The sequence below is a fragment of the Sabethes cyaneus genome, chromosome 1 (assembly GCF_943734655.1).
Source record: "Sabethes cyaneus chromosome 1, idSabCyanKW18_F2, whole genome shotgun sequence".
In the NCBI taxonomy this organism is placed as follows: Eukaryota; Metazoa; Arthropoda; class Insecta; order Diptera; family Culicidae; genus Sabethes; species Sabethes cyaneus.
The window spans coordinates 61450985-61471793 of record NC_071353.1 but is presented as its reverse complement, the minus strand read 5'-3'; the positions used below and the strand labels follow the sequence as shown (position 1 = coordinate 61471793).

Genomic DNA, 20809 nt, shown 5'->3' with positions numbered 1-20809 from the left:
TTTCCAACAGCAATGATTACTACGCACCTTTGAAAAAAGTTACTTTTGATTACTTTACTGATTACCTATGATTACCAGTAATCAATCTCTTGTGATTACTATAAATTAATTATGATTACCAATGATTACTTAAGATTATCATTGATTATATTTCTGATTACCATTGATGACCTAATAATTTCGTAAATGATTACAAAAGTAATCTCTGATTACTACGCACTTTTACGCCTTACTGGAAACCCCTTGTCCGCCATTACAGCCGTAAAATTCAAGGGCATGGTGTGTTGCTATCTCTTTCTCATGTAGGAGTGAAGAGAGCAACTTTCAAATGGTCCTCGGTAAAAGGGAGCAGCAAATTTTTTGGTTCCTGTCAAAATTAACATTTTGGTACCTATGCGTGGGACATCGAAAATGTATGAATTTGACAAGTTGAATCAATATATATAGAATGCCAGTGTCGCTGCAGTGCTCGTGGAAAACGTCATACATTTGATAATTACGTATTTACACTGTATGCGCATATGTGTGAGTGATCGATTCGAAACGGGAATCTGATTGTCAAACTAAAAAGGTAACCCAACAAAAAATCCTTCTGCTTTTCCCACCCCATCGGCAGGCAACCATGTTTTCGCTGCCAACATCTCGTGCGTGCGAAAATGAGATAGCATGTCAGCACGGCGTTTCACTCAACTGCCAGCAGTCTGATTTGGGCCCGCTGTCAAATTTTGAGCCCAGGACATGTTGTCGCTGACGTTCACTGCAGCTCGTTATAGAGATGTCGATGGGCTGGCTTTTCCGTAAATCACCCGATTTGGTCGTTTTGGGGTATTTCGTCGACAGGAAAATTTTCTATTGGGCAATTTGACAATGTAGTTCCCGTATCCAAGACACGAACCACCCAATAGAAAATTTTGACAGATGCTGTTTTACGCATCTATCGACGACATAGGATGCCGAAAAAATCAACCTATTGGGTGCTTTGCCCAAAGTTAAACGCGGTCTAAGGGAAACACCGCGCTTGAAGCAAACACCGCGCTAGGACTGTTGCCAGAATGCTGTAAACAGGCATGTTGTTCACCTAACTGGGTCGTCAAAAGTAACTAAAACTTTATGATTTCTATGTAATTTCTTCCAAGAATTTCAAAATCGACCCGGCAACTATGAAAGAGCATTTCATTTTTGAGTTGCGCGGTGGATAATTTTCAATGAAACTCACAATATTAATCAACCGACTTCGTCGGATCGCATTGGGTGGTTGTCTCCGTCACCCGACGCATTGGTATATTTAATCTGTTACCGTCGGGTAACGATTAAATCAGATGATGATCGGTTTACTCTGTACAGAATGATGTTTTGACAGCTAAGTCTGATTGATTTTTGAACAAGGCCAGTTTACTTCTAATTTACTTGTTCTTTATTTGAATAGCTAGGTAAGTATCCTTTACATAAAAAGACAGCTGCATTAAATTTGGTACTTATTATCGCTATTTTAGTTGGAATTTCGCACTGAAAATTATCGTGCGACTATTTTTTCCTATCGGCCACACAACGGAGATAGAGGTTAGGTCCAGTAACAAGCTGCTCTTGACTCGGTTTATATCTTCCTTAAAGGAACTCCGTCAGGATCTGCGTCGCCGTCAATGAGGCATGGAATCGAAAAGGTCCTGCGACAAGTTCATCTCCTTTGTCACGATGGGAACGGATTGGTTCTGCGGAGGAAATTGATCGATTGGCTTCATGAAGGATGAGCAGGTTAGTGAACTTAAACTATAGGAGTCAATATAAGTGTTCGTGTATGTTCCGCAGAAGAGAGAAATTTCTTCAATGAACAGCTTTTTTCGATTTCAATTAATTACCTTCTGATCGTTACAGGTTGTCATCGCGCCGACGTCGCTCGTGCTATTTCAAGCAGTCTTCTTCGTTCAACTCGGTCTTGGGCCGCTGGTCGCCAATTCTCAGAAGTCGAAAGTCGCTTTTAAACTGGTCGAGCGATCCCGCACGGTGGGCATCTCTGTTCCTGAGGCAGGAGGAGTTGTTGAAGAGGGCCACTTTCGGGGCATTATTAGGAGCATTTTTATTAGAATTAGGTTTGGTTCTATAGACTTCAATATAATGCTCAAATTGATCCACCTATTTTGTCTGTATTGATAAATTTTATGTCCCGAATAATCGACCTATTTCGTATGATTCCGTAGGTTACAAAATTTTCTCTATCGATTAATCCACCTATTTCGTATGATTTACGTATTTCGTCATCTGATTCCTCCACCGATTTGATCGGCTTTGGTAGGCAAGTTAACTACATACACCAATTAATCCACCTATTTCGTCGGTATATTGACAAATTTTATCTCCCGATTAATCAACCTATTTCGTTTGGTTCCATCAGACACCTTTATTTCATCACCCGACTAAACAGCCAATTTAGTCGGTCTTAGAGCATCCGTAACGGTGCGCTGGTATTTTAGTTGCGCTGGTGACTTTGAACAGCGCTGCTATATTTTTAGTCACTCGTTTTCGTACCGGCCGTTGCTATCGCGGCTGTTATTTTAGTTGCCGTATTCCGTACCGGTAAAAACCAAACAGTTGTTATGGAGCCAACTTGTAAACCAATGAAATTTAATCATAAATTTAAATAATTGACTATTTAGACATAATGAGATGGATGTTGTTCCAGGCACAAGTAACAGGTATGGAAGCGGCGGAAATGGTACGTACGCGAGGGAACGAACTGAAAGACAGCCGAATATCGATCGGTCGGCACAAAAAGAACCAGAGCATTTGAAGGACGATTACTTCTCGAACAATCCAGTGCAGAGTAATTCCGCGAACTCTTTCGGACTCTTGCATTATTCATGCGCACTGTGAAGGACGTAGAGAAGCTGCCAACCAAGCTGCCAACGTTTATTTCGTTTAGCGGCCGAACTCAAACAGATGGTTATTGGAAAAAGGATGAATGCCCGAGCTCCCAGAGATGTCGGGATCGTTGAATTGCGGCTACTAGGAATGAAAAAATTGTCACCTTATGTGTCCGGTTCGGTAGAATAAAAGGATGAAATCAGAGATCTCCACTCTCGACCAACCCTCTAGACTGTCCTTGCGCATTCCAGTCAGGTGCTTCTCTGCAGATTTCGTTGACTCCTTTCTTCATGGTGTCCGATCCACTTTCCCATACTTCCCCGAACCTTTGTTACTATCGGCCGTTGATGACATATACGATGGAATTCTTCGTGGGATATCTAGTTGTCAGGCCACCTGACACGAATGGTATATTGTAGGTAACGACTAATAAACAACTACAGGTTTTGTGGTGTCTCTGCTGAGATGCACCACGTTCCGCAGGCATACAGCTAGTAGTACGGATTTATTATTTGGGTTGAAAATTCGGGTTTTCAAATGTAGAGCGATTTGTACAACAAACGTTGGCGGTAGCGGTTTCTCGTTGTTCGGCTAGAGAGTTAAGCTCCAAACACAAGGGATACGGATTTTACTACGTTGCGGCAATTTGGCAGTTTTTACATGGGGTTTCTGTCAAATTTCCGCAACGTAGTAAAATCCGTATGCATTGTGTTTGGGCCTTTAGTCCAGGCATCTCTTTCTAGTTCGGTGTATCGTTGACGGATCACTATCTTTCCTGATCAGGTTCACGCTCGCTCTTCCTTTACGTTTCATCCGAAATCCACTCCCTCCGAACGCTGCGCACTTTACCAAGGGTTTCGTAACTGGTGCCTGGTGGTGATAATGGCGTTCTTGATGCCGTGATGTGTTTTATTTGTATGATAGCCCCCTCTTCCAGATGGGGGAGGGGTCTCGAGCCACCATAGAAACATTTCTTGCCTTCAAAAACATCCACATGTCAAATTTGGTTTCATATGCTTGATCAGTTCTGGAGTTTTGCAGAAATTTCAGTTTCACTTGTATCAAAGCCCCTCCCCCCCTTGCAGAAGGTGGAGACATCTCTAACCACCTTAGAAAATAATCCTGCCTCCAAAAACTCCCACGTGCCAGGTTTGGTTTTATTTACTTGATTAGTTCTCAAGTTATGCAGAAATTTATGTTTCATTGTACGAGAGCCCTCCCCCCTTTCAGAAGAGAGAGGGGTCACGAACCATCATAGAAAAAAAATCTGCCTCCAAAAATTTGCACATGCTAAATTTGGTTCCATTTGCTTGATCAATTCCCAAGTTATGCAGAAATGTCTGTTTCATTTGTATGAGAACCGCCCCCCTTTCCCTTCCAGGGGAAGGGTTCTCAAACCATCATAAGAACCTTTCCCGGCCACAAATGCATGCAAATTTTCACGCCGATCCGTTCAGTAGTTTCTGAGTCTATAAGGTTCAAACATACAGACAAACAGATTGCTATCCGAAAGCAATACTTGCATTCACAACAACAACAATATACTCCGAACCGCAATATTCAATAATAATTCTCATTTGATCCACAATTTTCAATAATAATCCCCATTTGATAATTCTTTGGGTTAGATAGCAGCCTTCTCCAGCGCTGTTATCGGGTTGCTTAATTTGTACACGCGCTGCTTCCCGAAAGCCCGGTTGCTATTTTAGCAGCGCGTTTAGCAGCGACCGGTACGGTACAGAGTGATGACAGAGAGCTGCTAAATTGGGTTTAGCAGCGCACCGTTACGACTCGAGACTCGGTTGTGTTGCCCCAGTACGGCTACACACCTAAACAACACAAACTAACAACATTCAAGCATATTCGGAGCGGAATATTCGGCATCGACCTAGGCGACGAAATAAGGACGACGAATGGAGACTCGGGACTTGGAACTGCAGATCGCTAAATTTCGCAGGTTGCGAGCGGGTGCTGATTGAACAGCTGGAACCCCGCAAACTCGGCATCGTAGCTCTGCAGGAAATCTGTCGCAAAGGAGAGAAGGTATGGAAGATACGTGGCGGAAAGGCCCAGTTTTACCAGAGCGGTGGCGCTACCAACGAACTGGGAACGGGCTTTGTAGTGCTGGGCGGAATGCAGGATCGCGTGATAGATTGGAAGGCGATCAACGAGAGAATGTGTGTATTGAGGATAAAGGGCCGTTTCTTCAATTATAGCATCATTAACGTGCACTGCCCGCACGAAGGTAGACCCGACGATGAGAAAGAAGCGTTCTACGCGAGGCTGGAGGCTACGTACGACAGCTGCTCGTCACGGGACATCAAGATCGTCATCGGGGATATGAACGCCCAGGTCGGTAGGGAAGAAATGTATAGACCGGTGGTAGGACCCCATAGCCTGCACACCGACACAAACGATAACGGCCAACGATGTATAAACTTCGCAGCTTCCCGAGGCCTGGTGATCCGAAGTACCTTTTTCCCGCGCAAGGATATCCACAAAGCCACCTGGAGATCACCTGACCAACGTACAATGAACCAAATTGACCACGTTCTCATAGAGGGCCGGTTCTTCTCTAACATCACGAACGTACGCTCATGTCGGGGTGCGGATATTGATTCTGACCATTACCTAGTAGCAGTACATGTGCGCTCAAAGCTGTCCACCGTATACCGGACACGTCAAAGCCGCCCTCCTCGGCTGAACATCAGGCAGCTAGATAACCCACAAGCTGCCGAGAACTACGCGCGAGTACTGAATGAGGCACTGCCTTCTTCCGAGGAGTTAGATGCTTCAAACCTCGAAGACGGTTGGGGCAGAATACGCTCGGCCATCGGAGAGGCCGCTACCGCGGCACTAGGTATTGAGCCTCGGAGTACACAAAATGATTGGTTTGATGGGGATTGCCAACAAGCGGTGGAGGAGAAAAAAAACGCTTGGAAAAATTATCTAAGTATTGCCACTAGAGAGAACCTGGCCAAGTACCGACGAGCTAGGAACCAGTTGACCACGATCCTGAGGAGAAAAAAGCGCCAAAAGGAGGACAGAGATCGTGAAGAATTAGAACAACTATTCCGAGCTAATGACACGCGCAAGTTTTATGAGAAGGTGAACCAAACTCGGAAGGGCTACACACCGAAACCTGACATGTGTAGGGACGAGGGAGGGAATCTAATTACAAACGAGCGCGAGGTGGTCGACAGGTGGAAGCAGTTCTTCGATGAACACCTCAATGGCGAAGTCGCAGAAGGAGGCGGAACGGAAATTAACCTAGGAGCGCCCATGGAAGATAGTGATGTCCTAGCACCTGATCTCCAAGAAGTCAAACGAGAAATCAGGTTGCTGAAGACCAATAAAGCCGCTGGGAAGGACCGCCTACCGGCAGAGCTTTATAAACATGGCGGGGAAACGCTAGCAAAGGCTCTACACTGGGTTATTTCGAGGATTTGGGAGGAGGAAAAGCTACCGGAGGAATGGATGGAAGGAGTGGTTTGTCCCATCTACAAAAAGGGTGATCGGCTAGACTGCTGCAACTATCGTGGTATTACGTTGGTAAACGCCGCCTACAAGGTACTCTCCCAGATCCTGTTACGCCGGCTGTCACCGATAGCACAAGGTTTCGTAGGGAATTATCAGGCGGGTTTCATGGGGGCTCGCGCAACTACGGACCAAATGTTTACTATCCGACAGATCTTGCAGAAATGTCGGGAGTACAACGTGCCCACGCATCACATCTTTATCGATTTCAAAGCAGCATACGATACAGTCGATCGAGACAAGCTATGGCAGATAATGCACGAATACGGTTTTCCGGACAAACTGACGCGACTGATCAGAGCTACATTGGATCGAGTGATGTGTTTCGTACGCATCTCTGGGACACTCTCGAGTCCCTTCGAGACGCGACGAGGGTTGAGACAAGGTGACGGTCTATCCTGCATGCTGTTCAACATCGCTCTTGAGGGGGTGATCCGACGAGCGGGCATTGAAACGAGAGGCACGATTTTTACCAAGAGTAGCCAACTTCTAGGCTTTGCAGATGACTTCGATATCATAGCCAGGAACTTTGCGACGGCGGAGGCAATCTACGCCAGACTGAAAGCGGAGTCTAGGAGAATTGGGCTAAAAATAAATGCGTCGAAGACCAAATACATGAAAGGAAGAGGCTCAAAGGAAACAAATGTGCGCCTCCCACGGACGGTAACCGTTGACGGCGACGAACTAGAAGTGGTAGAAGAGTTCGTGTATTTGGGATCGCTGGTGACCGCGGACAACAACACTAGTAAGGAGATCCAGCGGCGCATCCAAGCGGGAAATCGGGCCTACTTTGCCCTTCGTAAAACGCTACGATCAGGAAGCATACGCCGCCGCACGAAGCTAACAATGTACAAAACCATTATTAGACCGGTAGTTCTTTATGGACTTGAAGCCGTGACGCTGCTTACGGAAGACATACGCGCCCTTGCCGTGTTTGAGCGGAAAGTGCTGCGGACGATATTTGGCGGAGTACAAACTGAAAGCGGAGAGTGGCGGAGGCGTATGAACCACGAGCTACAGGCACTGCTTGGGGAGATTCCCATCGTACATCTAGCGAAAGTTAGCAGGCTACGGTGGGCCGGACACGTCGTAAGGATGCCGGACGACAGTGCGACGAAAACGGTCCTCTTCAACAACCCCACCGGCACCAGGAACAGGGGGGCCCAACGTGCACGATGGCTCGACCAGGTCGAAAGCGATTTGCGACTTCTGAGACGACTAGGAAATTGGCGACGAGTGGCCCAAGACCGAGTTGAATGGAGACGAGTGCTTGAAACAGCACGAGCCACCCCGGCTCTATGCTGCTGAAGAAGAAGAAGAAGCGCACCGTTACGGATGCTCTTAGTCGATCGATTAAACATACCGACGAAACGGTAGATCGCCCTGTTAAACTCCCATAAGCGTCGTTGCAACAATCGGCCGATTCGTCGGGTCCAAAATCGGGCGATTCAGCCGACGCGAACCTACTAAATCGGGGGAAAAGTAGGGGGGATTTTTTATCGGGCAGCAACATGTTTGCCACCAAAATATCCATGAAACACCAGCGACACTGGCATTCTATATATATTGATTATATTGCGGTTATTTACATAAATTTTCATCCTGTTGCGGCGGTAACCCGCATCGTCAATCACCGCAAAGAGAACAAGGAAAGGTGGCCAAATATTTTTTGGTTTATATGTGCAATTGTTACTGATGCTTTAGCAACTAAAAATACATAAAAAAACGTCTTTAACCTTTTACATTCAAAAATATGTATTATATAAATTCATTGAATATCATAAGTATAAAAATATGTGTAAATAGTAACACAATTTAAGAAGTACGGAAAGGGGTTGCAAATATCTAAACAATAGAAATTAATCTATTTGTATGGCAGCTTTGGACAAAAGCACATCCTTCAATATTTGGCGAGGTCAGCATTGGGCGATAATGTATCGATATAACTGGTATCGATATTCGTGGACGAAATCTCGATATAGTTTTTTTTCGAAATAGTTAATTTCGGCATGCATATAACAGCTTTGTAAATGTTAACACGTTATACGGAGTGTTAAAAATAAATGTAAAATGCAGATCGTCACGTGATGCGAGCAATTTTGCTGATTATGCTTTCAGCTGAGTATACGTATCGATATGTGAAAAATATCGATATTCAATTAACGAAAATTCGTCAGCTTCGCTCAATACAGAATTATTTTGACAGCTTGCTATGAACTTTCCGAGAATGAAAAGATTTCTTGCAATGCACAATACTATTTGACAGCCACTTCACCCCGTAGGTAAAATTACAGCGACTACAGCGCGTAAAAAGCTGGATAGAAAAATCTGGCATCTCTGTCGATGTCTGCTGTCAATTAGAGTGACTATATACAGAGTGGCGACATGTCATCCCAAAAGTATATGCAATGCGTATTTTCTTTCTCTTTCCTGCATTCGCGTTGGATTGGTATCGTTTCTGCTCGATTGGAATGACACTGACAGATAATTCTAGATAGAATTAACAAAAGGGCGAATGTCGCAAATGTAAACAAAACGGATGAGAGTTATTTTTTGCTGGACCAGCATAGGAATATCAACCCTCACTCGGTTTGTTTACGCTTGCGACATTCGCCTTTTTGTTAATTCTATCTTCAATTATCATTCCAATTTTGACATTGTCGCCAGTCGCCACTCTATATATAGTCACTCTACTGTCAATGTAAATTAAATCTTAAATTGTTACTGCCCTCTGCTTAGCTCACCGTGTGTTCTCCATACGCAAGTTGCCGGATTCCGTTCAAAATTGCATTTTTGAAACAATCTCCGTTTGAATTGCTACTCTGCTACTTTTGAATTTCAATAAAAAATAGCCATGTCTACAGTTGCGAGTGCGCTTTCTTTGGCCGGGACGCGAACGTCTGGAGCACCAGTCCGTACCCAAAATGGTAATGATAACACTAACTATTGTACAAAATAGTTATGAGAAAACGTGATATTCGCGAAGAAGCACCTTAAGAAAAAATATGTATATACATACCTATATGTTCAGGTTTTGTAATTTACTTAAAAATAAGTTATGTGACGAGAGTAAATTCTAAAATTTATCAATGTGCATGGACATGAAATAAGTCAAAAAGTAACTAGAAGAATGTTCAGAAATTATAGAATACAAGGAATATATAGAAATTATAGAACATATGGAAGATACTACTAATTCAAGATACATTTTTCGCTCTTAAAGGAATTTTGAGAATATTGCTCTGTGAATTTGATTGATATATGAATCATTCAATATTTGAGGTTAAGCCACAATGGTAGTACACCTGTTTTGAAAAACATATTTTATTTACGGAAATTTTTTCAATTGCAGTAATGGCGGCTTCGTCTATTGCCAATATTGTAAAATCGTCGCTTGGACCAGTCGGATTGGATAAGATGCTCGTGGATGATATCGGGGATGTTACTGTTACCAATGATGGTGCTACTATACTACGATTATTAGAAGTGGAGCATCCAGCTGCAAAAGTACTTTGTGAATTAGCACAGTTACAAGATGAGGAAGTAGGTGACGGAACGACCTCAGTGGTGATCATTGCTGCGGAACTACTCAAAAATGCTGACGAATTAGTGAAACAAAAAATCCATCCAACCTCAATTATTGCTGGTTATCGTTTAGCATGCAAAGAAGCTTGCAAGTACATATCTGAACATTTGACCGCTCCTGTTGATGAGTTGGGTCGCGAAACACTGATCAACGTAGCTAAGACTTCAATGAGCTCTAAAATCATTGGTGCAGATGCCGATTACTTTTCGGCCATGGTAGTGGATGCCGCTCAGGCGGTAAAGATAACTGATACAAAAGGAAATCCGCTGTATCCAATAAAAGCAGTAAATGTACTTAAAGCGCATGGGAAATCAGCACGCGAGAGCGTATTGGTGCAAGGATATGCATTGAATTGCACTATTGCTTCCCAGCAGATGCCCAAAAAGGTTACCAACGCTAAGATAGCATGTCTGGATTTTTCTCTACAGAAGACTAAAATGAAAATGGGAGTGCAGGTATGATGTTTAAATATATGTCATCAACTCAGGACCTTCCTGATTTTATCAACATCTTTATCTAGTTTTGGGTTTGGGAGGTCACCTTTCACATTAATCGCGGGGTTATCCTGCTCTTGGTGCTTAGATGTTACATATCTTTGCTTATTTTGTTGTGCTTCCTCAGCCAAGGCTGGAGACTCGAGTAGGGTTTTAGTGGGTCGTTAGAATTACAGCTAGTGTAGTAATATTATTAGAGCTACTGATATTCGGCCTAGTGGTGCCTAGAAGTGGCTCATTCTGGGACAATTTTTTCTAGGGAAGTGGCTTTCTGGGGAATGGTGTTTTCGGGATGACTTTCTGGGGAACGGTATATTCTGGGAAACAGTTTTCTGCGAATGGGTCATTCTGGGGTTTGGAATTCTGGCGAATGGATTTCGGGGGAATGGTATACAATCGAAAAAGTTATGTATGGGGCACTATAGAGCTTATTATTATCAACATAATGGTTGAATTAAGCATTGCTCTTTTTTATAGTTACGGCTCACCTCTTAGTACGAACTACATATATTACATTCTGATCGCTTTTAGAACATTTCGCACTCCCTTCTACCTCTCTGTGGACATTTGTCATCTTTTCACAGCTCAGGTCCTAAAGATACCAAAACACGCGTTTTTTTAATTGCGCCAAAATGGCTAATTATATTGGTTAACTATGTTCAGAGAAATTTTTCAGCGTAAAAAGCTCTTTCCTATGGTATGAACGATTCTTTGATTAATCCCCCTAAAAGTAAGTTAGAAAATTTATTTTTTAGGCAGTAAGAGATAGAGCAAAACAACGTTCTTCAAAATTTTTGAAATCTAAGCAGGAAAACAGTTCATTTTGATAAATCGAACAAAATCGGTTAAAAAACGTGACAAAATTGGGTTACCACTGTATTGAATTTTCATGACGGAAAAAGATACAAGCGATGAAGCAAATCACAACCCAAAATATCTCCAGTATCCACTGACTACTGCGAATCTTGCAATATTTTAGAAGAAATAGAAAAATCGCTTTGGTGATCTGTGTCTTAGCCGTAAATAATTTTTATGTATCCAATATATCATTCCGCAATTGAAAATTTAAATTAAAAAGTTAGGTAGGTTTACCTAAACAAATCAGCGGATTCTGTGGAAAGGTGATCCGTCCCATGTCGTGCTAGGTTTGGAACAAACTTGAAGAGCCATAAAAAATTATTTCCTGCGTTAAGGAGCGAGAAGGATCTTGTTTATATATTTTCAGACTCTCAGCAACATCCAACTTCCGCGGTGCATTAATTGGGCTGAGTTTTCAGCAGTTAATGGATGGATATTCTCCAATATATGTTCCACTACTTCAGACTTAAAATGGAAAGGTATTCGTTTTCCCGTGTCTTTGTTTGCCTTGGTAACTTCAGCCGTGTGTTCCTTAAAGTGAATACGCAAGTTCCTTTTAGTTTGTCCACTCCAATGTAAATTTTTTCACAGAGGCTACAAGGCCTGTTGATGTACAAATAAATAAACAAATACAAGCAGTTTTGAAAACTCCTGCTCTATTCAACAATTCAATATTATCTTTACTAGACCCCAATCTATTTTTGATTTGGTTGTTTCTACTGGTATAAACAATATCTAAACCAAATCTATTTAATTCTGGATGAAGGTGATGTGTTAAGGCCAAGCCAGCGCACTAGAGAGAGAAAAAAGATGAAGCAAAATTTTCAATGAGAGTGCGCTTTTATTAGATGGTTTTGAATACTCAACTGTAGTAACATATCATATCAGGTACGGGTTTTACACACAATGATGTATTCGAAAAACTATGTTGTAGCGTTATTTAAGAAATATTTAAGATTTTTAAAATGCTATCTTTATCGATCGCACCAACGCTGTTTGATGCTTGCACTGCTTCGGCCTTAACACCGTATCATATTCCACAGCTGCATTAGATCTTCTGTTATCAGAGTGAACATGGTAAAAGGGTCCTTATATTGGATCTTACGTTTCTTGTCAATAATAGCTTGAATGGTGTTTCTATCATAACCATTATATGGTTATAAGAGGTTAAATTTTAGCCTGAGCCCTTAAAAATGTAGTCTATTTCAATCTTTCTCGCTTCTCTACTGAGGAGCGGCAATTCCATTCGACGGACCATGTGATGGAAAGAAGCTATCTTATGTTGAAAAGAGTAATTTGAAGTGCTAGGTTTTGCCCTTTTAGTAGACGTGGGTTTCTTATGCATTTCAAATTCGAAATTTTCAAATTTTCTTATCACAATAACATTTAATAACGGGAGTCTGCCGTTTTATTTTATTTCGAATGTGAATTCAATGTCATTGTGAATATTATTAATATCTAAAAACAATTACAATTTCTTCTTCCCTCCCATGGGTAGGTGGTTTGACGCGTACTTCGGCCAAACGACCTAAAAATTCTTAGTTCCGCATGTAGAATGTTTATAGTTTAAGTTGGATATATGTGTAGTATGTAGTATTGCATAATTTAGCTTTATGTGTAGCATGTGTCTCGTAAAGCGGAATGGAGCGAAATCGAACGGATTTGATTTTAAATTCAATCCGTTTGGGCCGAAGCACCGGGAGGGCTTACTCGGTTCCCTAGATGAATTGCTGGTATGCACAGAAATTTCTCTAGAAAACTGAAACCAAATCCTACCCACCATTCATGAGATTTTGACTTACTCATGAAAATTAAAATGTATCGCTAGTTAGAACGAACGAGTGTTCAAAAATGATGTGATGTCTTTATTTGCGTAATCGAGACATTTTCTATGAGATTGCCATAGAATTTGTGGCTGTTATGCGATTATGGACAGCACAGCACTGAAAAATATACACACACGTACATGTATACATGTGTATGCATGTATGAGTGTGCATGGGTGTATAGGTACGAATGAATATATGTTTGAGTGTTCTATGATGAGTCGGAAATTCTTATACCTATGCTGCCAAATTACAATTATTAATGGGCAGGAAGTTATAGTCAGTAGCTGTGTTTCCTGTATCAGTTTCCTATGCTATTACTATTATTACTAATATTGCTATCGTTGCTGTTACTGTCACCTCTATTGTATTGTTTTGGATGTAATTATAATTTTTTTTTTTTTATTAGAATGATTTGCATGTCTTGTGACTAACCGCGTTAACGGTATTCAACTAACAACATAAAATGATCATGTATGACGCTGTTTGTCTCCCAAGGGCCTTCCTAATGCTGATGAGCCTCTGTCGGAGAGTCCATCAAGTCGAACGGTGGCAACTCACCGGCGGCCTGCTCCTCTCCATTCTTGCGGCTGTCGTCGCGGTCGGACTTAGTGGATCACTCGAAAAGATTTATAGCCTCGATATATATCTTGTTCTGTCCATTGCCCAATGCTGGCAGACTTCAACTGAAATTCCATTTCTAACTAAATCTTTTTAGAGTTAAAACTTCTTCAAGTAAAAACAGGTATTCGATTCTCTGGTTGATTCAAGTGATAGCGAAGGGCTGTCCTCAATCATTTCCACTTCCTAAAATGGGGTCATAGTACATAATATATGGCCGTGGTATGAGGATTTATTTTTCGATTCAATACCATCCTCACAGAATTATCAACGTCGTTAACATCTTATTAAGTCTTGCTTTAGTGACAGCTTGCACTTAAGACCTAACACGGCATATATACATATCTCCAAGCGAAGTTCTTTTTGATCCACCTCATCCCTTCTTAGTTACAGAATCATTTCAATTGACCACGGTCTGAAGAGCATACCGACAAATCGGTTGACTACCGCTACAAATATGCAATTAATGCCACCGGGAATAATACGAGCGAGCACCAGTCCCCATTACATCGCATCTGCTCTATTTTTCGGAAGTTCAAGTAGTTTTTCGATAGTTCTGAGCGATAATATTGCTCTTGAATAATATTCCGCACAAAATATTCGAAAATTTACGCCATCAGCTACAATACTGCAAAGATGGGAGATAAAGAGGCGGCTGTGGTTTTTAATGAGCATAGGTTGTGGAACAGCGCTGGGTCAATCGTGATGACATGGGTATTTGGGAGATGAGTAGCGTCCAGCCTAGCGAGTAGTTAGTCGGTAGTAGCATAGGTGATGGACAGACATAGAATTCTCGTGATATTACTAACTTGAAAATTGCAATCAACATGTTGACTAAAAATTTCTTCTTTTCTTTTCTTTTCTGCCTGATCCCTATCGCTTCTTCTCACGGCAACAATAATGTTGCTGTGAGGGGAGGCAAGAGACCAGCCACAGATGACCACACTGGTGACAACGATGGAGAGGACGGCCGGCGTGGAGCCTGCTTCAGGTTCAATCAAGATTGACTACGAACAAGATGAGGAAACAAATAAAGGAAGGAGAAAACAAGATAAGTACAAGCCATCTTATGCTATATTGACCAAGCACACAATTATATCAAGCCAAGTTCTGTCACTCTTCTTCCGCCCATTAATCCATAATCACCAATACATTATGGAGCTAGCGTAATCCGCACGGATTCTTTTAACATTATCACAACCACCTTATCTCAGCCCTGGACAGACTTGGCTCTAACTGCCCCACCTTGTGCTGCAAACAGAAACAGAAACAGAAAAACAATTACAATTTCTTCTTCTTTGAAGATACAAAAAATATCGTCAACATATCGCCACCAACGATTCGGAAGGAGACTACCTACTTTCATTTAATTTATTCTTTGTGTTTGCCATGAAGAGCACGCATAGAAAAGATAAGAGGGGATTCCCCATTGGGGCCCCTTTCATCAGTTTGAAAAATTTTCTCCTGAATGTGAAATAATTTTCTTCCATACATAGTCTGGTTAATAATAAATATTTATTAATTTTGGTCTCCCAATTACCTACTATCACTGTATTGAGATAGTAACCAGTATTTCAAAATATTCCAGGTTTCATTAACTGGTACACATGGAAACGGTGCTGCCACGTCGAATTAAACCATTTTCTCCTGTATATCAATATGTCCAGAAGATCTTAACTTTTCAACAAAATTTCCTGTGGTCATAACCAGCGATGGCACAATCACTTTGACTCAAATCACATTCATTTGACAGTACCGTCTCAGCCAAGCAAAATTTGACAAAGTTTTATGTGGGACATTTGTAGAATTGCGTCAAAGTGATCGTGCCGTCCCTTCTGATAACCGATCGACTCGGAATCTTTCTTTAATATGGCTTGGAATTCTTTCACTAGCTATTTTGCTAGCTTTCTGTTGGCGCTCCCACTGCCAAAACAATTTTCCTCGTCTCATTCCAGATTTGTGAATTTTTGGCTAACCCTTTATCCTGGGTAAAATGCAGTTTGAACATCGAAGGTTCTCCTATGAAGGATTTGCAATCTTTCATTATACCTATTATCAACACGTTTCACCATATCTGCTAGGGGTTTTTTTTCTAAGTTGCCGTTATTAATTTTTTGAAGCATCTGTTCATCATAATCCGTCTTGTCCATGGTAACAATCTTATTGTCCTTATCTACTTTCAAATAGAAGATAGGTTTTTCGCATAATTCTTTCACCACCTGAATGTCAGAATTACTCTCGTACTCCCCCCTATTTACAACTGCTGATACCTGATTCAATGTCGATTATAGCCTGTCCGACATTCGGTTTCGGAGTAACTTTGTCTAACCCCTGTGTATAATATGTGATACTATACTGCCCATGGATGCATAGTCGACGTAACGACCAGCACCATGATTGTTGAGAAAACGCATTTTTATCGTGAAAAACGTTTAAAGCCATATAATCTTTGCTACAAACTTTTTCAATCGGATAATCTGTCAATTTAGTAGAGTTTATTAATCAAAATAGGGCTGATGGGATTTTATGATTCATTCCTCATTTATTGTGCTTAAAAATGCGAACGCTAGTTTATGCGAATAAACAGACTGTTTTTTTGAACGATTATTCACATAACTTGGCGAAAAACTGCAAAAACAAATAGGTTGCTATGCTGATTGATTATGCGGGGAATTATGTCAACCATTAGCATTACGTGAAACCAATAGCAGAGTAGCTCAATTTTCCTAAATTTCTCGAATATTTTCGAACAAACATATGTTGTTTGAGTATTGGGCATGTGAACAACATAGTTAAGAGTGCGTAGGACCGAAAAAGTACATTTTGGTCATTTTGGTTTTTACGTCAACTATGCATCCATGGGCAGTATAATGCTCAAACTAAACGAATCGCTAGCTTAATTGTTATGCAAGATATAATTTGTTTTATTTATCACATGTAATAATGTTTAGAGTTTTATTGCGTAAATCTCAGTTTATTCAACCGAATTTCCCGATTACTATGTTTTCATAATTCACGATTATGTTAGATTTTGCCGTGTATTAACTAGGTCATACCTTTTTTAAATTTTATTTCATAGGTACTAATAACCGATCCGGAAAAATTGGAAGGTATTCGCGCTCGCGAGCTGGATATTACTAAGGAAAAAATCGAGAAAATTCTCGCCACCGGAGTAAATGTAGTCTTGTGTAGTGGAGGAATCGATGATCTTTGTTTAAAGTATTTTGTTGAAGCCGGTGCAATGGCAGTGAGACGGGTGAAGAAGTCCGATCTGAAACGCATAGCCAAGGCGACTGGCGCAGCATACCTAACGTCGCTGACAAGTATGGATGGAGAGGAAAATTTCGAAGCCAGCTATGTGGGTGAAGCGATGGAAGTTTCACAGGAGTTTATATGTGACGACGAACTAATTTTGATTCGAGGTCCAAAAGCTCGTACCGCAGCATCCATAATACTTCGTGGTCCTAACGATTTTTATTGCGACGAAATGGAGCGCTCTATTCATGACGCATTATGTGTAGCGAAGAGAGTATTAGAAGGTAAAAAGGTGGTTGCAGGAGGAGGTTGTGTCGAAGCAGCTCTTTCCATATATTTGGAGAATTTCGCTACTTCGTTAAGCTCTCGCGAACAATTAGCTATTGCAGAATTTGCTAAATCATTGCTTATAATTCCAAAAACATTAGCGGTAAATGCCGCAAAAGATGCTACCGATTTGGTTGCGAAATTGCGTGCCTATCATAATTCAAGCCAAACTAAGCTCGATCATGCCCATCTCAAATGGTTTGGATTGGATCTGATTGAGGGTGTCGTCAAGGATAACAAAAAGGCAGGAGTTTTAGAACCAGCGATGTCTAAAATAAAATCACTCAAATTTGCCACCGAGGCGGCTATCACTATTTTACGTATTGACGATATGATTAAATTAAATCCGGAAGAGAAACCAGGAAAGAGCTATGGAGATGCATGTGCTGCTGGAGAACTTGATGGTTGATTTATCATTAAGAGCAATAATTTCCCCATTTTTTTCTCAGAATCAACTGTATTCTGTAATTTTATCTCGATCGTTCATATTTTCAAATCTATTTCAGCAGTTAATATAATTGTAAAATTTTCAATAAGCAACAATATGCACTGGGTGCACATTAAATTATATTCACTATGCTTCTAAGAGATTAGTTTTAACATCGCTTTTCTAGTTTTTCATAACATTCTTCATGAAGTAGAATTAATTGCTAATAAATGTATCCTAACTTCAATGAAATTCTATTATGACTCTTAAAGCATATCGAACAGATTTTATAGCGATTCCCCTATACCCGCCTCCCCAAAGGATATTTTCCCAAATGAACCACTTCTCCAGACTCTTTTTTTTTGCAAAAGAGATTTTTCCGAATGTATTATGATGATGTATGAGGTATCATGTATGGAATGTGGAGAAGATTAAGCACATATCCAAATTAGGATATAAATTTTGTTTTGTTATTTTGTTTTTTTGTAAGTTATTATAACACCAAAATTTTCCCAAAATCCAGAGGAAATAAGAAGCTATGTTTGAGTTTATTCAGAGACGGTTTGCATCACAAGATGGGGCGGTTAGACCATAAATCTGTCCAAATAATGATAGTGACTGCACAACTAATCTCTGCCGACCACTTGTTGTATTCCATGATAGTTATGATGAGAATGAGGTAGAGTAAATAGATAGATGTGATTTGCCTTGGACCGTTTCCCTTTTTGTCTGAAGGCTTCAAAAATTTTACTAAGGATTGTTTTTAACGACCGGTATATTATAATCGGTAGGAGCCCGGTCGGTAGCTTCTCTTTTTCTTGCTTTCGCGCCACCGTAAGAGCACCACAATAATAAAATTGGTGGACAAGACACAAACACGTATCACTCTTACAACATTTAAAGATAAAAACAATATTAACAAAAATTATTTTTACCTACGAGTCGACCGGTTTCAGGCATTCTATGCCTATCATCAGGACGATGCCGATGTCCAAAAGAAGACAAAACTTTGAAATTTGGCATCTACCGTAAACCAACTTCAACAGACCGTTTCATAACATCCGACTCCAACCATTTTGGAGCCCAAAAGCAAGCAGCATTCCACTCGATGGCCCACCGCCTTTTCAATATACCGTTAGAAGAAGAAGAGTTTAATGCGGAAAGGGAGAAAATACACAAAATCGCCGGACAGAATGGATATGACAGCAACTTTGTGAACAAAATCCTGCGGAAACATGAACGGAAAAGACACCGACAGAATGCAACAACTCTTCAACCAGACAGCGATGAGAAAGTTAGGATCAGCCTACCGTTTTATCCAATTATAACAAACTCGATCAAAAACATTCTTCACCAACATGGATTTGCGACAGCCTTCAAAAGCAGCTGCACTCTACGGGAAATGTTGTGCAACCTCAAAGACAAAATCCCGCTTGAGGAACAATCTGGAATATATCAAATTCCATGCCAAGATTGCCCCGCTATCTACATTGGACAAACACGTCGCAAATTTAAAATTAGACTAAGGGAACATAGGAAGGCCGTGGAGCACAGCCGATCATGTGACTCTAGTGTAGCAGCGCACAGTGAAGAATTACGGCATAAAATAAATTGGGAGAGTGCGAAATTAATCAAAACCATTAAGAAGGTTTCACTGCTAAATGCATGGGAATCAATGTATATCGCCAATGCAGAGAAACCTCTTATGAATGGAGATGATCCACCAATAATTTCCCCTCTCTTTGGATTGGCAAAAAAGTGAGATCAAGTTAACAATTTCTCCCGCTCTTCGACGTGGATACAACCAGATAAACAATGCGTAATCAGTTGGACATCGGCATCGTCCTGATGATAGGCATAGAATGCCTGAAACCGGTCGACTCGTAGGTAAAAATAATTTTTGTTAATATTGTTTTTATCTTTAAATGTTGTAAGAGTGATACGTGTTTGTGTCTTGTCCACCAATTTTATTACGGTAGCTTCTATTTATATTTAAATTTATTAATCTTCGACAATGCTGGCTAGCGCAACAATCCTACTGACTCTATCTGGCAGCACCGCCCAGCCGAGTTTCGAACATCCGACGACTGATTTATTAGACCAGCATTGTATCTCGAAGCTAACTGGGCGGTTCGCTGGCCTCAATTCTATGTTTGTCGTCTGGGTCAGATGGGGCAAGATAGGCAAGTTACGTTTTCAGGAGTAATTCAAGTTAATCATGCGTAATTATTGTTTATCTATATTTCTATAGTAGAATTACAATGTTTTTTGAAAACTTTTAAGGTCTAATTTTCGTCTGATAATTTTCTAAATGGAATATCACCCATGATTATGCAATAATACACAAAATAAGACTAACATGAAATATTCTATCATGAGCGTATAAAAGACGACTACGACGCGACGCGTATAGTAAAGACGACTGTACAGCATAAAGTGCCAAGAAAAATCCTTGCAAGGTGCTATAAGAGGCTTGCTGGGTAGAAACTCCAAAATTTGCGTAACTGTCAACATAAAGCGAGAAAACAGTACTTCCGACCCAAAACGTTAACCGCTAAACGCAGAGTGCGCGAAATGGAAGAGCAGTTCCGTTCTCTGCAAACAAGTCTAAAGGGCCAAACAGAATGCTGTGTCAACGCGTCCGTCAGCGTTATTCTGACAGTTTTCCCATGGGTTTACTGTCAGATTGCCGCTGACGGATGCGTTGACGCAGCATTCTGTTTGGGCCTTAAATGCCTACATCTAAATACTGTAATTGAAAATTTGTATAAACCGTTATGTGTACGGGAAATTCAACACCCATAAGTATTCGGATGGGTACCCGGGTACCCACCGAAATGAACTGCTTCTAACTTTATCAATTCTTGACCGATTTTAGATTTTGAACCGTCAAAAGATTGAAAAATTTGTCTATTTTTAGAGTGCGAGACATACCATGACATTTAGAATTCATGAAATCACTCCAGGAATTGATTTTTGTCCATTTTAAGTCGATTTGACGAGTTGTCCTAGGAATTAC

At 40.9% G+C, this 20809-nt stretch overlaps 1 protein-coding gene across 1 annotated transcript; it reads left to right on the top strand.

Annotated features, from left to right (window-relative positions):
* Positions 1 to 9132: 9132 nt before the first annotated feature.
* LOC128736579 (T-complex protein 1 subunit alpha) lies at positions 9133 to 18006 on the top strand. The gene is made up of 3 exons (XM_053831072.1): positions 9133 to 9323; positions 9749 to 10437; positions 16861 to 18006. The coding sequence occupies exons 1-3, from the start codon at positions 9251 to 9253 to the stop codon at positions 17770 to 17772; spliced, it is 1674 nt and encodes a 557-aa protein (XP_053687047.1). The 5' UTR covers positions 9133 to 9250; the 3' UTR covers positions 17773 to 18006.
* Positions 18007 to 20809: the final 2803 nt, after the last annotated feature.